At 47.5% G+C, this 17,389-nt stretch overlaps 1 protein-coding gene across 9 annotated transcripts in view; it reads left to right on the top strand.

Annotated features, from left to right (window-relative positions):
• The window catches only part of SLC8A3 (solute carrier family 8 member A3), a 489,560-nt gene that overhangs the window by 385,490 nt on the left and 86,681 nt on the right, over positions 1-17,389 (top strand). For 6 of the 9 annotated variants that reach the window (XM_075329953.1, XM_075329948.1, XM_075329951.1 and 3 more), the window contains exon 3: positions 15,939-16,042. The exons of the other annotated variants lie outside the window; for them this stretch is intronic. In XM_075329953.1, the coding sequence (XP_075186068.1) occupies positions 15,939-16,042 (104 nt within the window). The remainder of the gene's footprint in view (positions 1-15,938; positions 16,043-17,389) is intronic. 9 annotated transcript variants of the gene reach the window in all.

Raw genomic sequence — 17,389 nt, 5'->3', positions numbered from 1 at the left:
AATCTTTACACTTTTAAGAATTAGTGAAGATCATTTTTTACTGTGTAAGAGAAGTCCCTGCAGTGAGGGTCTCGGGCAGAATTCTGGAAACCTCCTTTGTAATGTGCATTTTCCTTTTTGTATGTCTGTATAATGCCTGATCATCTTTTTGTCCTTGCTTTATGGAAATGAGCTGAACAGACCCTGACTTCATATTGTGATGATGGACTTGTGTTTCTACACAGCAGCCGGGCCAAGAGAAGGACCTGAACCAATGATAAGACAGGGGGTGTGTCTCAGACTACCTGTAGTTACTATGTAGTCACTGATGACCAATCTAGAATAATGAACTGGGGCTAAAAAGCAGTCGGCAAACTTCTGTACACATCATAGAGGCTGAGGCACTTGCACGATTTAAAGGGAATCGGTCAGCAGGTTTTTGCTACCTTATCTCAGAGCAGCATGACGTAGGCAAAGAGATTGGAAATCCAACAATGTATCACTAAAGCGGGCTTTACACGCTGCGATATCGGTCCCGATATCGCTAGTGTGGGTACCCGCCCCCATTTGTTGCGCGACACGGGCAAATCGCTGCCCGTGCCGCACAACATCGCGCTGACCCGCCACACATACTTACCTGCCCGGCGACGTCGCTGTGACCGGCGAACCGCCCCCTTTCTAAGGGGGCGGTCCGTGCGGCGTCACAGCGACGTCACTGAGCGGCCGCCCAATACCAGCGGAGGGGCAGAGCTGACTGGGACGTAACATCCCGCCCACCTCCTTCCTTCCGCATAGCGGCCGGGAGGCAGGTAAGGGGAGCTTCCTCGCTCCTGCGATGTCACACGGAGTGATGTGTGCTGCAGCAGGAACGAGGAACAACCTCGTTACTGCTGCAGTAACGATTTTTGAGAATGGACCCCCATGTCACCGATGAGCGATTTTGCACGTTTTTGCAACGATGCAAAATCGCTCATCGGTGTCACACGCAACGGCATCGCTAATGCGGCCAGATGTGCGTCACCAATTCCGTGACCCCAACGAGTTCGCATTAGCGATGTCGTAGCATGTAAAGCCCCCTTTAGATTCCTGGGATCAGCCGTTCTGACACAATCAGAATTTTTAGATTAAGGGGTACTTCACACACAGTGAGATCGCTACTGAGTCACGTTTTTTGTGGCCTCATTAGCGATCTCGCTGTGTTGACACTGAGCAGCGATCTGGCCCCTGCTGTGAGATCGCTGCTTGTTACACACAGTGCTGGTTAGTTTTTTTATTGTTGCTCTCCCGCTGATAAGCACACATCGCTGTGTGTGACAGCGAGAGAGCAACAATCCTGAATGTGAAGGAGCAGGAGCCGGCGTCTGACAGCCTGCGGTAAGCTGTAACCAAGGTAAACATCGGGTAACCAAGGTGATTACCCGATATTTACCTTCATTACCAGCCTCCGCAGCTCTCACGCTGCCAGTGCCGGCTCCTGCTCCCTGCACACGCTAAGTTAAGCGGTGTGAGCTGGTAACTAAGGTAAACATCGGGTAATCATACCCGATGTTTACCTTAGTTACCAGTGTCCGCAGCTTCCAGACGCCGGCTCCGTGCAAGCGCAGCGTCGCTTGCACGTCGCTGCTGGCTGGGGGCTGGTCACTGGTCGCTGGTGAGATCTGCCTGTTTGACAGCTCACCAGCGACCATGTAGCGATGCAGCAGCGATCCTGACCAGGTCAGATCGCTGGTCGGATCGCTGCTGCATCGCTAAAGTGTGAAGGTACCCTTAGCCATGTAGCAGAGCTGAGAGAGCTGTCCCCGCCCACACCAGGCTCTCTATAGAGATTGTACATTTACAGTGAGGTGTCAATCAGAGGAGGGGGTGTCATTCACATGATATTGTAGTTTGAGCAATGATAAGTCCTGTTTGTGCCCTGCTGCTTAAAGGAAATCTGTCTGTCACGCTAAATACGTGGGAGCACCATGCGAAAGGGAAGGGGACCCCTGCATCTAAGGAAGGGGGAGATAGTGACCCCTCACCAAACTTACCGCTGGCACCTGGAGTCCCTCACAACCCTAGATAGGTTCTTCACCTATGTTCCAAGCCAGATCCCTGACCCTAGAATGACCCCAGAGCTGGAACCTAAATAGAGAACGGGTGGGATGAGCTCTTCATCAACCCCACGAAACACTAAAGACACAGGGATCACACACATGGGGAAAGCGCATAAATAACTTCTCTACAGATGCCTCAGGAAGAAGTTCAGCGGAGAACAACCACAATCCTACAGATGTGTGCAAGCCCCCTGCTTGCATCCAGAGCTTGTGAAGGAGCTGAATATCACCAGCACAAGTCCAGAGAAAATGAGAGTATTTAAACCCAAGGGGAAATACAGATGATTAGCAGATGAAGGGAAGAGGAGCACTGCAGGGTCCTAAAGGGAAAAGGATGAAAACCCAGCAGAAGAGATACCTAGTACACTGAATACTAACAGCAGGAATAATAGAAAGTCAGGGAGCATTTTGCGCAGCCAAACACTGTGACCTTCTATTTCTGAACACCACATGACTGTTTTTCAACCATGACACTGTCGCAATGTTTTTGCCACCTAAAAGTGACACATTGCTGGAATCAGGGTCTCTGTCTCTACATTATGCTGCTCTCAGATGGAGGAGCAAAAACCTGGTGACACATTCCCTTTAACACTAGAACTACTGGACTCGTGACACCTATATAGAAATACATGGTGCAAAGTAGTCAAAATGACTACCTCAGTAGTTCTAGTGTTAAACAAACAGTAAAAAAACAACAGATTAAACCTTGACAAGACAGTCATCCCTGAATTCTTTGTGTTAACCCTTGCAGCATGCGGTCTTTAGCTTTCATAGCAAAAACTTGCTGACAGATTCTCTTTAATTTTTAAGGTCATGAGATCAAAAATAATAAACTTACCTTAGACTACTATTTCATAATTTATTTTTTTTTCCTACACAACTGAATTCAGAAAATCTCCTAGCATCACCTATCTGACAGAACTTTCTCTGCTAATTAAAAGTTTAGGAAAAACAGGATACATAGAGGCAATGCACTTTAGGCCTCTTTCACACGTCCGTGAAAAACTACGCACATTTTTCACGCACGTGTCAGAGGTGCGTTTTGCCCTCTGTGAGCCGTGTTTATGGCACACGTGTGTTCTCCGTGTGTTATCCGTGATAACACACGGAGAACGGGAACTTTCTGCTCACCTGTCCCTGGCTTCGCTGTCCGTGGTGCTGATCTTTGGTCTCCGGTCCTGCCGACTCCCCGCTGCTGCTGCTTCCGGCTGCGGTGAAGTGAATATGCAATGAGCATAATGAGCGGCGGTCGGCAGCAAGTGACAGCAGCGGCAGAGACAGCAGGGCTGGAGAAGGTGAGTAAAGTTGTTTTTTTTTTTTTTTCTGACATGTGTTTTCTCCGGCGCGTGTCACACGGAACACCTCCGTGTGGTCCGTTTGCGTTCCGTGTGACACGCCTGATGCCGGAGAAAAACGGACATGTCTACGTGTGGAGCACACGGGCACACGTATGCTCCACACGTACACATGGTTCATGGCAGTACACGCACGTGAGCGCAGACCTATTGACTTTAATGGGTCTACATGTGTCCGTGTCTCCGGTACGTGAGGAAACGGACCAAACACGTACCGGAGACAATGACGTGTGAGAGAGGCCTTAGACTGCTTTTAAACATCTATGTCTCACGGACCGGCCACCGGTCTCCCAACCCAAGCCTTATAGGCTCAAGCATATGTGAGGCTGCCAAATTGGGGGTCAGAAGAGCTACTGTGAAAGTCACTATCTGACATATAGTGGGGGAGGTACCAGGCACACACCCAATTGCACTCATATGGCATATGGGCAGGGGTCACTGGTGGACATAGACAGAAAAGGGCCCTGTGCAAGAACAGTATATGGGCCCTTTGTAGGCAAATAACTCTTCATAATGCACAATTCCACCAGTTTTGAAGGTAGAAATGGCCCTCTTGCCTCTTGGGCGCCTGCACAGGTTTCCCCAATGATATGTCCGCCCCCTGCAGGGTTATTGAGGATAATACAGGCAAATAAAAAAATATGTATTTCAAATTTCTATTGTAAAATACATATGAAATGAATATTGATGATCTGACTCTTTAGGTTTGCTCCTCTTCATCCGCATCATTCTGGAATGTTGACAGTGCACAGATGTGGGTGACTGTGGTGCGGATATATTTCGGTCTCGGGTGCAGCTGTGAGTCATTGCCTCCTAAACAAACACAACACACAATCATATTGTTTGTGCCGGAAACGCTGTGATTGACGGCTGTACCACTCCGGGGATCTTTCTCCATTACCGTCACTAAAAATAGGATTCCGGCCCATGGCAACAGGTACGGGAGGATGATGTGCAGGGGAGATGTCACGAACGTCGCCATCAAGCAGTTTATGGTCTTTAATTTGATATATGTTGTCAATTAAAGACGTGTTAATCATCATCCAAATGGTTTACAGTTTGGCTACAGTCGCTGGTGCGAAAGGTTCAAAATGTGAGCGTGTGCCAGATACGCACTGCTGTCAATTACTGCATGATTTACTAGCTGACATTTGTGCTCATCTCTTATATCACATTTTATTTGTACACTGTTCTGCTCATCTCCTGGCATCCATGCAAACTGTCTACAGTACTGGACAGACTGACAGATGGAAAAATACCTATAAGGATGTAGATCCCCTAACTGCCCATCAGAAATTAGGTGCAGTTCCCTAATATGTTACAATCCATACATTATAACAGGCTGCACCTATCTTACTAATGGCAGGGGACCTTTGGGTTCCTTCCAGGAACAGGACACAGGTGTGGATGCTTCCTCTGCACCCGCTATAAGTATTCTGCCTAGTACCATCCGTTTAATTATACAAATATGTCATGTATTACTTTTAATGTATTGATTTATATTACCAACAGGTCTGTACGGGGAATACAGATATCAACAGTTAAGGGTGCTTTACACGTTGCGACATCGCTAGCGATCTGGTTAGCGATGTGACACGCTAGATCGCAGATGTGATCAGCCAAGATCGCACATGTGACCGGCGCTAAAAAAACGACCTATGTGCGATGTTGGCAGATCGCATCTGCGATCTGGCGTTTCACATCTCTAACGAGATCGCTGGCGATGTCGCAGCGTGTAAAGCACCCTTTAGACCCAATTGGATAAAAAATGTAAACCATGAAGGAAAATTTGTGGAATTATGGAACTCACAGTAATGATATACAACTGATAAAAAAAATGGAAACAAAAGTTTCAAAATCAGCAGTTATATAGGAAAGGCTTCTTTACAGTTAGAGCAGTCAGACTGTGGAATGCCGACCACAAGAGGTAACACTATAACAACTTTTAAAAAAGGTTGGATGATTTGCTCCATACGATTTAGTGACAAAATGTATAATTGGTGGACAAAGGTTGAGCAAATGGACCTAGGTCTTTTTTTCAACCTGTGTAACTATGTAAAAAAAACAAAACACATCTCAAATTATTTAGTATCAAGCGTGAGCACCATAAGGCACATATTCCCGTACTTACAGCCTCGGCTACCATCAGAGAGGTTATTAATGGTTGCACTTGGGTACAGAAATCATCAAAATCCTCTGCTGGCAGATGATGTCCCAAATGTGTTTGATGGGAGACAAGTCTGGGGACTCTGCAGGCCATGATACCACATTTAAAACACGTAGGCTGTGCACAATAGCACAAGAAACATGTAGCTTGGTGTTGTTATGTTGAAAATTGGCTCCTGGTAAAGTTTGGAGAACTGGCCGTACTAATGGCTTCAAAGCTAAATCAGGGTAACGCTAAGCGGTCAGTGTATCTTATAGAAGACGAGAGGGGTCCAGCTACCATACATTTTGGCACCCCACATCATAGTCCTGGGAGGATGTGACTTTCTCTCATAAAGACCTCTTCATGGTGTTACCCATGTTGTTGTCTTCACATGGAGACCAAAGGCTGGAATGGAGCAATGGAGGTTTGTCCTCTTCGGCAATCAGACCCATTCTTGACTTGGATGCAGAGATTAGTCTGGATGCCATGTGGGCAATGCCATGAAGAGGCCTTCACAAGGGAACATCACACTGGTCCTACTCCCAGGATTATGGTGTGGGGTAACCTATTATTCAGTAGGCGGACCCCTCTAGTCTTCTTTCAAGGTACATGAACCGGTCAGTGTTATATTGATTTGGTGGTGGAAAAACCGTACAGCCATTTCTACCAAAATATCCCAAGAGCCGTTTTTCAACACATTAACACAAGGCCGCATGTTGGTGGTGCTACTGTGAGCAGTCTGTGTGGCCTAAATGTGCTACCATGGCTACAGCGTCTCCGGACTGGTCTCCCATTGAACACATTTGGGACATCATTGGTCGGGAATTACAAGGGAGCTCCAGCATCGGATCTTGATGATTTGCCCAAGTGCATTCAGTGGGGCAGAAGATTCCTCAGACAACCATTACTAACCTCACTGATGGTACCCAAGGTGTGTAAGTGCATATATTCCTGTGCTCATACTTTATACCAAATAAATCGAGATGTTTTGAAAACGTCGTTTCCATTTTTTCACCATTTGAATGTTAGTAATGTCTATCCAGCCTGTGATTTCCAGAATTCCACAACTTTTCTTTCTTGGTCCTGTAATTTCAATGTTGAGTAGTGTAATATGGAATATAATTTTTAGCCACATACTTTCATTGTTATATGGTCAACTTTACAAGTTTAAAGGAGTTTTCTGTGCTCCTTTTATAATTAAATAAGTCTTTATTGGTCCAGATCCTGGCCTCAGCAGTGATGCTGGCATGGCCGGCACCGGGCCGCTGAGGTCACATGAATGGCACATGTCCATTTGAAGGACCATCAGGGAGCAAAATGACAGCGCAGGATCAGTGGGGATTTAAAAAGTGAGTTAGGCTAGGTTTATACTGACTTTTTTGGAGGCTGAAAAATCCAACGAGTTCAACTCCTTTTTTGAGGCTTTTTTTTGCCTTGAATTGGGTATTGGAGTTTTTTGAAGTGTTAAAGCATAAAAAAAGCTCCAGATGAAGCCGCCCTAATGTTACATGTGCTGTAATAGGTTTTGTCAGGCACATTTTAAAAAAATATCAGAAAACTCCCTCAAGCATTAAGACGTTTGGGAAGACCATTGAGAAAATAAAGACTTCATGATGTTATTTCCCTAGTAGTAATCAAACGCAGGAGTCTGATTGTGTAATCCAACCTTTAAGAGAATGACTATAAAGCTTTTCCATATCACTTCTATTAAAAACATATGGGTGTCATAGAGGGGGCTCCCCTAGTCAGGACCCCCCTCCATGAGTCACAATAGAGCGCTATGCTACAAGGTCAAATGCACGTGGTGTAGATTTGTATACTGAACATCCACCGCGTAATAGAGAATCAAGCAAATAATGAGATTTTAAATATATCGCCTACATCAGTGGTGGGCTATACATTTTCTTAAGGGGCCACATGAGAGACTGACTGCTGTGGAGGCCAAACCAATGGGCTGAAATTAATTTTGTTCAATATGATTTCTAACAATTATGATTATTTTATATTAATATTAATGGTATCACATTATTGAATTGAATTAGGTATGGTGACATCCCTCTATATACCGTATGAGCCCACACACAGCCCCCTATATACAGTAGGAGCCTCCACACAGCCCCCTTTATCCTGTGAGCTCACACACAAACCCCTATATACAGTATGACCCTGACACAGCCCCTTACATATAGTATGAGCCTCCACATAGACCCTATATACAGTACGAGCTCTCACATAGCCTCTCTATATACAGAACGAGACCCACATAGTCTGTCTATATACAGTGTGAGCCCCACATAGCCCTCCTATATACAGTTATAGCCCCACATAGCCCTCCTAAATACAGCATGAGCCCTATATATATAGCTATATATATAATATACCGTATATAATATAATATATAATAATAACATATAAACATATATTATATATAATATAATTTTCTTTATCGCTCCTAATTGGGAGACCCAGACAATTGGTGTATAGCTACTGCCTCCGGAGGCCACACAAAGCAGTACACTTAAAAGTGTAAGGCCCCTCCCCTTCTGGCTATACACCCCCCCGTGGGATCACGGGCTCCTCAGTTTTTATGCTTTGTGCGAAGGAGGTCAGACATCCACGCATAGCTCCACTGTTTAGTCAGCAGCAGCTGCTGACTATGTCGGATGGAAGAAAAGAGGGCCCATACTAGGGCCCCCAGCATGCTCCCTTCTCACCCCACTTTTTGTCGGCGGTGTTTGTTAAGGTTGAGGTACCCATTGCGGGTACGGAGGCTGGAGCCCACATGCTGCTTCCTTCCCCATCCCCCTTAGGGCTCTGGGTGAAGTGGGATTTTACCGGTCTCCAGGCACTGAGACCGTGCTCCATCCACAGCCGCTGGGGAATCTGCTGGATATGGAGCTGAGTATCGTCAGGGACATGGCCCTGCTACGTCAAGGTACTCTGTGTCCCCGTACAGACCGCGCGCAGACACACTGCAGCATTGCTGGGTGTGTTAGTGCGCCGGGGACAACAGCGCTGCGCGCTTGTGCCACTACTCACTACAGCTCTGCTGAGTGAGTTAATGTATTGTGAACTGCCGCGCCGGCCGCTGCTGTCAGTTTACACTGCGGCGCGGCTGGGACTTGTGGTGCGCCGGGGACTTCCGCGCTGGCCGTGCATATATGACGGCCGCGCTTATTACTCGAGTCCCCGGCTTTTGCGGCCTAGTTTCGCTTCGTTCCCGCCCCCAGGCCTGCCAGTCAGGGGAAGGGCGGGACGCTGTACAGAACATCAGCGCAGGGGGCTGGAGTCTATTTTACATACTCCAGCCCTCACACTGGACACAGTGGGACGCCAGTTTCCCGCACTTTGTCTGAGGCACGCCCACGGTCCGCCCCTCTTCACAGAACGCCGGCAGCCATTCCTGTGTGCAGTCTGAGCTGGAGAGGGGAGACAAGTTCTGGGAGACCCAGACACGGGATTCTGGCGACCACACACCCGCGTTTCCGCGGGCGGTAAGCGGCACCTCTGGTGCTGACTCCACTAGTGCCGAAGTGTACATTTGTATTTTTATGCTTGCATGCTATACATTGCACTGTACGGTCGCTGGTGATTCTTGGCTATATACCCTCCTAGATTACTCAGAGGAGACAACAGCATGTCATCCGCAAAAAGCAAGGGTGCCAAGGCACAGGCTTTCTATGCTGCTTGTACCGCATGTGAGGCTACTCTACCTGCAGGTTCCACTGACCCCCATTGTGTGCAGTGCTCAGCCCCTGTGGCACTTGCTCGGCCGGGGCCTCTGCTAGAGGTGACCCAGGGAGAACCACCTGTGAATACTGTCCAGGTGACGGGGACGGAGTTTGCAGTTTTTGCGGATAGATTGTCTGTGACTATGACTAAAATTCTAGAAACTTTGCAGTCTAGACCAGTAACTCAGACCAGGGGCACTGTTGAATCATTGCTCCCTGGTCCCCCTCAGTTGGAACAGCTCCGGGCTCCGGGGGTGTCCCATGCATCCCAGGGTGAAGGCTCTGACACGGACGACAGTCCCAGACAGCCTAAGCGAGCTCGCTATGAGCGGCCCTCGACTTCATCACACTGGTCAGGGTCCCAGCAGGAGGACTCTCTGTATGATGAGGCGGAGGTAGCTGATCAGGATTCTGATCCTGAGACCGCTCTCAATCTGGATACTCCTGATGGTGACGCCATAGTGAATGATCTTATAGCGTCCATCAAAAGAATGTTGGATATTTCTCCCCCAGCTCCTCCAGTGGAGGAGTCAGCTTCACAGCAGGAGAAATTCCATTTCAGGTATCCCAAGCGTAAATTAAGTACTTTTCTGGACCACTCTGACTTTAGAGAGTCAGTCCAGAAACACCACGCTTATCCAGATAAGCGTTTCTCCAAACGGCTTAAGGATACACGTTATCCCTTTCCCCCTGACGTGGTCAAGGGCTGGACCCAGTGTCCCAAGGTGGATCCTCCAATCTCCAGGCTTGCGGCTAGATCCATAGTTGCAGTGGAAGATGGGGCTGCACTTAAAGATGCCACTGACAGACAGATGGAACTCTGGTTGAAATCCATCTATGAAGCTATCGGCGCGTCGTTTGCTCCAGCATTCGCAGCCGTATGGGCACTCCAAGCTATTTCAGCTGGTCTTACACAGATTGACACGGTCACACGTACATCTGTTCCGCAGGTGGCATCCTTAACCTCTCAAATGTCTGCATTTGCGTCTTACGCGATTAATGCTGTCCTGGACTCTACGGGCCGTACGGCAGTGGCGTCAGCCAACTCCGTGGTTTTACGCAGAGCCTTGTGGTTAAGGGAATGGAAGGCAGATTCTGCTTCCAAAAAGTGCTTAACCAGTTTGCCATTTTCTGGTGACCGACTGTTTGGTGAGCGTTTGGATGAAATCATTAAACAGTCCAAGGGTAAGGATTCATCCTTACCTCAGCCCAGACAAAACAAACCCCAACAGAGGAGGGGACAGTCGGGGTTTCGGTCCTTTCGAGGCTCGGGCAGGTCCCGATTCTCCTCGTCCAAAAGGACTCAAAAGGATCAGAGGAGCTCAGATTCTTGGCGGGCTCAGTCACGCCCAAAAAAGACAGCCGGAAGACCCGCTACCAAGGCGGCTTCCTCATGACTTTCGGCCTCCTCTCTCCGCATCCTCGGTCGGTGGCAGGCTCTCCCGCTTTGGCGACATTTGGCTGCCACAGGTCAAAGACCGTTGGGTGAGAGACATTCTGTCTCACGGGTACAGGATAGAGTTCAGTTCTCGTCCTCCAACTCGATTCTTCAGAACTTCTCCACCTCCCGACCGAGCCGATGCTCTTCTGCAAGCGGTGTGCACTCTAAAGGCAGAAGGAGTGGTGATCCCTGTTCCTCTTCAGGAGCAAGGTCACGGTTTTTACTCCAATTTGTTTGTGGTGCCGAAAAAGGACGGGTCTTTCCGTCCCGTTCTGGATCTAAAACTGCTCAACAAGCACGTGAAAACCAGGCGGTTCCGGATGGAATCCCTCCGCTCCGTCATCGCCTCAATGTCTCAAGGAGATTTCCTAGCATCAATAGACATCAAGGATGCTTATCTCCACGTGCCGATTGCTCCAGAGCATCAGCGTTTTCTACGCTTCGTTATAGGAGACGAACACCTTCAGTTCGTAGCTCTGCCTTTCGGGCTGGCGACAGCCCCACGGGTCTTCACCAAGGTCATGGCAGCAGTAGTAGCAGTCCTGCACTCTCAAGGTCACTCTGTGATCACATATTTGGACGATCTACTGGTCAAGGCACCCTCTCAAGAGGCATGCCAACACAGCCTGAACGTTGCGCTGGAGACTCTCCAGAGTTTCGGGTGGATCATCAACTTTTCAAAGTCAAATCTGACCCCGACCCAATCGCTAACATATCTTGGCATGGCGTTTCATACTCTCTCAGCGATAGTGAAGCTTCCACTGGACAAACAGCGTTCACTACAGACAGGGGTGCAATCTCTCCTTCAAGGCCAGTCACACCCCTTGAGACGCCTCATGCACTTCCTAGGGAAGATGGTAGCAACAATGGAGGCAGTCCCTTTCGCGCAGTTTCATCTGCGTCCACTACAATGGGACATTCTCTGCCAATGGGACGGGAAGTCGACGTCCCTCGACAGGAACGTCTCTCTTTCTCAGGCGGCCAAGGAATCTCTTCGGTGGTGGCTTCTTCCCACCTCATTGTCAAAAGGAAGGTCCTTTCTACCCCCATCCTGGGCGGTGGTTACGACAGACGCGAGTCTTTCAGGGTGGGGAGCAGTTTTTCTCCACCACAGGGCTCAAGGTACGTGGACTCAGCAAGAGTCCACCCTTCAGATCAATGTTCTGGAAATCAGAGCAGTGTATCTTGCCCTACAAGCCTTCCAGCAGTGGCTGGAAGGCAAGCAAATCCGAATTCAGTCGGACAACTCCACAGCGGTGGCATACATCAACCACCAAGGAGGAACATGCAGTCGGCAAGCCTTCCAGGAAGTCCGGCGGATTCTGACGTGGGTGGAAGACATGACATCCACCATATCCGCAGTTCACATCCCAGGCGTGGAAAACTGGGAAGCAGACTTCCTCAGTCGCCAGGGTATGGACGCAGGGGAATGGTCTCTTCACCCGGACGTGTTTCAGGAGATCTGTCACCGCTGGGGGATGCCGGACGTCGACCTAATGGCGTCCCGGCACAACAACAAGGTCCCGGCTTTCATGGCACGCTCTCACGATCACCGAGCTCTGGCGGCGGACGCCTTAGTTCAAGATTGGTCGCAGTTCCGGCTACCTTATGTGTTCCCACCCCTGGCACTGTTGCCCAGAGTGCTGCGCAAGATCAGGTCCGACTGCCGCCGCGCCATCCTCGTCGCTCCAGACTGGCCGAGGAGGTCGTGGTACCCGGATCTCTGGCACCTCACGGTAGGCCAACCGTGGGCACTTCCAGACCGACCAGACTTGTTGTCCCAAGGGCCATTTTTCCATCAGAATTCTGCGGCCCTGAACCTGACTGTGTGGCCATTGAGTCCTGGATCCTAGCGTCTTCAGGATTATCTCAAGAGGTCATTGCCACTATGAGACAGGCTAGGAAACCATCCTCCGCCAAGATCTACCACCGGACGTGGAAGATATTCTTATCTTGGTGCTCTGCTCAGGGAGTCTCTCCCTGGCCATTTGCATTGCCTACTCTTCTTTCCTTCCTGCAATCCGGTTTGGAAAAAGGTTTGTCGCTAGGCTCTCTTAAAGGACAAGTCTCAGCGCTGTCTGTATTTTTTCAGAAACGCCTAGCACGACTTCCTCAGGTACGCACGTTCCTGCAAGGGGTTTGTCATATCGTCCCTCCTTACAAGCGGCCGTTAGAGCCCTGGGATCTGAACAAGGTTCTAATTGCTCTCCAGAAGCCGCCTTTCGAGCCTATGAGGGATGTTTCCCTTTCTCGCTTGTCACAGAAAGTGGTTTTTCTAGTAGCGGTCACGTCTCTTCGGAGAGTGTCCGAGCTAGCAGCGCTGTTATGCAAATCTCCCTTCCTGGTGTTCCACCAGGATAAGGTGGTTCTGCGCCCAATTCCGGAGTTTCTCCCTAAGGTGGTATCCCCCTTTCATCTCAATCAGGATATCGTCTTACCTTCTTTGTGTCCTCATCCAGTTCATCAATGTGAAAAGGATTTGCATTTGTTGGATCTGGTGAGAGCACTCAGAATCTACATTTCCCGCATGGCGCCTCTGCGCCGCTCGGATGCACTCTTTGTCCTTGTCGCTGGTCAGCGTAAAGGGTCGCAAGCTTCCAAATCCACCCTGGCTCGGTGGATCAAGGAACCAATTCTTGAAGCCTACCGTTCTGCTGGGATTCCGGTTCCCTCAGGGCTGAAGGCCCATTCTACCAGAGCCGTGGGTGCGTCCTGGGCATTACGGCACCAGGCTACGGCTCAGCAGGTGTGCCAGGCGGCTACCTGGTCGAGTCTGCACACTTTTACCAAGCATTATCAGGTGCATACCTACGCTTCGGCGGACGCCAGCCTAGGTAGACAAGTCCTTCAGGCGGCGGTTGCCCACCTGTAGGAAAGGGCTGTTTTTACGGCCCTATCACGAGGTGTTATTTTACCCACCCAGGGACTGCTTTTGGACGTCCCAATTGTCTGGGTCTCCCAATTAGGAGCGATAAAGAAGAAGGGAATTTTGTTTACTTACCGTAAATTCCTTTTCTTCTAGCTCCAATTGGGAGACCCAGCACCCGCCCTGTTTTCTTAGGGATTTTTGTTTTTTCGGGTACACATGTTGTTTCATGTTGAATGGTTTCAGTTCTCCGATGTTTCGTCGGATCGAATTTGTTTTTTAAACCAGTTATTGGCTTTCCTCCTTCTTGCTTTTGCACTAAAACTGAGGCGCCCGTGATCCCACGGGGGGTGTATAGGCAGAAGGGGAGGGGCCTTACACTTTTAAGTGTACTGCTTTGTGTGGCCTCCGGAGGCAGTAGCTATACACCAATTGTCTGGGTCTCCCAATTGGAGCTAGAAGAAAAGGAATTTACGGTAAGTAAACAAAATTCCCTTCATTATATATAATATATAATATTATATCTAATATATATATAGAATTATTATATATATAATTTAATATAAAATATAATATGATATATATATATATATATATGCAGGGCTGATGCTGTATTTAGGAGGGCTATGTGGGGCTATAACTGTATATAGGAGGGTTATGTGGGGCTCACGCTGTATATGTGTGTATATATAAATATATAGCCTCTGAAATATGTGCAAACATGCCATGCATGCAAACACATATGAAAAAAAAAAATCACCACCTACTCACCTTGCTCCCTTTTCCCCAGTGTTCTGCTCCAGTCTCTGGTGCACTGATACTCCGTACAGAACACGTGATATGACATCATCACTAGAGATGAGCGGACCCATGGAAGGTCGGTCCAGTGGGTGCAGCCGGACTGTAGACAAAGTTCGGTTTTGGGACTCTGATTTGACCTGAACCCCAATGGAAGTCACTAATTGGGCAGTTTGTGTCTCCACCCATATGCAGCCAGCCATAAAGAGATCACTCCTGGGGGAGGGTGGGTGGGGTTTTCCCATTTTATTTTATTTTTTTGTTTGGTGCACACTACATCCAATGATGCTGTTCTTGCCCCCAGTGCAAGACGAAAAATCTGTGTTTGGTGTGAACACCGAACCTCGGGTTCACTCATCACTAGTCATCATGTCTGCTCTCCAATATGCTGATTGGTGGAAGACTGAGCCAGCAGCCCAGTCCTCGAAAATATGTTCACTGTTGTCTTTATCCTGAGGATGCAAATAGCGGTAACATTGTGTGGCGGAAGGTGAGGTGCTGCTCGTGGTCCACTGTTTTCAGTCCAGACTGAAACAACCATAGGGCTGCACGAGGCCCTCTAGGCGCTCTTTCCCCAGCCCTGATCCACATGATGCAGAAAGGTTTGACACAAATTGACCTGCTGTGTGGATTCTAAAATCAACCACAACTCAATTCTTTGTGCAGAATTAATTGCAGTCTTTATTATTGCAATGTATAAGGTGAAGTTCTCAGCCAAATCCACGCAGCACATTGATTTTGATGCAGAAATGCTGCAGATATTCTGTGAGTACGCTGAGAAAAATCTGCATCAAATCCATAATGTGTGCATGAACCATAAGTGCAGCTCCAACTCTGGCAGACTTTAGCCGTCCTTGTATTACGAAGACAGCGATGAGTGTCTACGTAGTTGGGCATTTCAGTCATCATATGAATGTGTTGGCCCATAGTGTATTACATTCTTGAATAGAGCTCTTATTTTTGACCAACTAACATCACAAAGGTCCTAAATACATCAATTCTGAGTCTACAGCATATGGCAACCGAAACCTGTATCTGATGTTTGCTTTCGGCAGAGATATGAATGAGTGAGGCCTATTATTTTCTTCTTTATCAGTTTGTGATTTATTTCTTATGCAATTTTATTGGTTTGACTTTGTTTTGTTTTGTTTTTTTTTTTACCCAATAATTAAAACTTTAACTTTTCTGAAGTTTATAGTTTGGATGGAAATATTGCGTTACACTTTGATATAAAGGTTGATATCACACGGTTCTGATCCATCGATATCGAGCAGAAGATGAGTCACGAGTCTAAAATACGTGGAGATGTTTTGATCTTGGCTTGTTCAGTGGCCAAAAATCTATAGACCTACAGTTTGGTAATCTGTGGCTCTTGACCCCTATTGGGTCGCCACCCAACCCGCCAAGGCTGAAGACTCACAGGTTGTCAAAGTAGTTGTCTAGCATCTTAGAAGGGTGTCAACAAGGTAGAAAGCTCTGATACTATTCCTATATATACCATTCTTTCTCTTATGTCCCAACAGGAAAACGATAAGGGTAAAAATAATAGATGAGGAGGAATACGAAAGGCAAGAAAGTTTCTTCATTGCACTTGGTGAACCGAAATGGATGAAACGCGGAATATCAGGTGTGAGCAAGTTACTACCACCCCCCACCTAAAAATAAACCAATAACCAATTTTATTTTCTTTTATCTTTCCCTATCCGCCTTCTTTTTTATGTTATCTCAATCAAAGCTATCCCATCTTCCTCTCCTGTGTATTCCCGCTCTCACCATTTTTCGGTCATCTACACCTTAGCTCATTTCGTTCCTTCTCGCTTTCTCTGGCATCATTTTCTGTTAATCCAATTAATTTGTGCGGATCTTGTTCTATTCATCTATGCTGTAACCGTTTTACTGCACAACAAATCACATCAATGAGATAATGTGGTGCATGGCTTTCCGATGCTGTGTAGTTACTGTCTATGCTCTCTGGTTTACTTTGCCAGGAAAGACGTCCGTTTCAATTATGGAATATTTTGTACAGAATTGGAGCAGAGAGATGAATACCTATATTATATGGAACTATGTGAACCTCATTTAGATTGCTAGTTCTCTTCTCTGTTCCTTAGAGGATGAAGTCCAGACAAACTCATTAACAGATGGCTTATTTATGATGGGAATAATATTTATGGGGACTTAAAATAGCAGAGGATGTCCCGTATTCTTCAGTGGTCATCGTCCAGCCTGCATAAAGTTGACATGCTGCGTTGTTGCCGATGAAAAAATGCAGCGATTTAGAGTACCAGCAAAGTGAATGAGATTTCTGATATCTATGAACGCTGCTTATTTTTTTCCTTGCAGATATAAACCATCAGTGTGTTGGTTTTTTTTTCCCCAAATCTGCAGCATTTTGGCATTTTTACTGAACTTGCCACTCATTCAAACCATCCAACCACTGAGGACTTCAATTCTTTTAACCAATTTTTTTTATCTCTACTGGCTAACACGGTACAAAGATATATGTTTCACCCATTCAAATGAATGAGAAATAAAACAAATGTAAAAACGTACCTATTTTTCTCACCGATTTTCCAGCCATCAATGTCTTCTTCAAATTCTCAAGGTGTTCACATGCCCAAAGAGGTCAGTTTCTAAGGGGTACTTTGCACACTACGATATCGCAGGTGCGATGTCGGTGAGGTCAAATCGAAAGTGACGCACATCCGGCGTCGCTGTCGATATCGTAGTGTGTAAATCCTTTATGATACGATTAACGAGCGCAAAAGCGTCCTAATCGTATCATCGGTGTAGTGTCCGACATTTCTATAATGTAGCTGCAGCGACGGTACGATGTTGTTCCTCGTTCCTGCAGCAGCACACATCGCTGTGTATGAAGCCGCAGGAGCGAGGAACATCAGCTTACCTGCGTCACCGCGGCTCACGCTGGCTATGTGGAAGGAAGGAGTTGGGCGGGATGTTTACGTCCCGCTCA

The sequence above is a fragment of the Anomaloglossus baeobatrachus genome, chromosome 12 (genome assembly GCF_048569485.1).
Source record: "Anomaloglossus baeobatrachus isolate aAnoBae1 chromosome 12, aAnoBae1.hap1, whole genome shotgun sequence".
Taxonomy (NCBI): Eukaryota; Metazoa; Chordata; class Amphibia; order Anura; family Aromobatidae; genus Anomaloglossus; species Anomaloglossus baeobatrachus.
The sequence above is the reverse complement of the archived record's forward strand: the minus strand, read 5'-3'. Positions and strand labels throughout refer to the sequence as shown.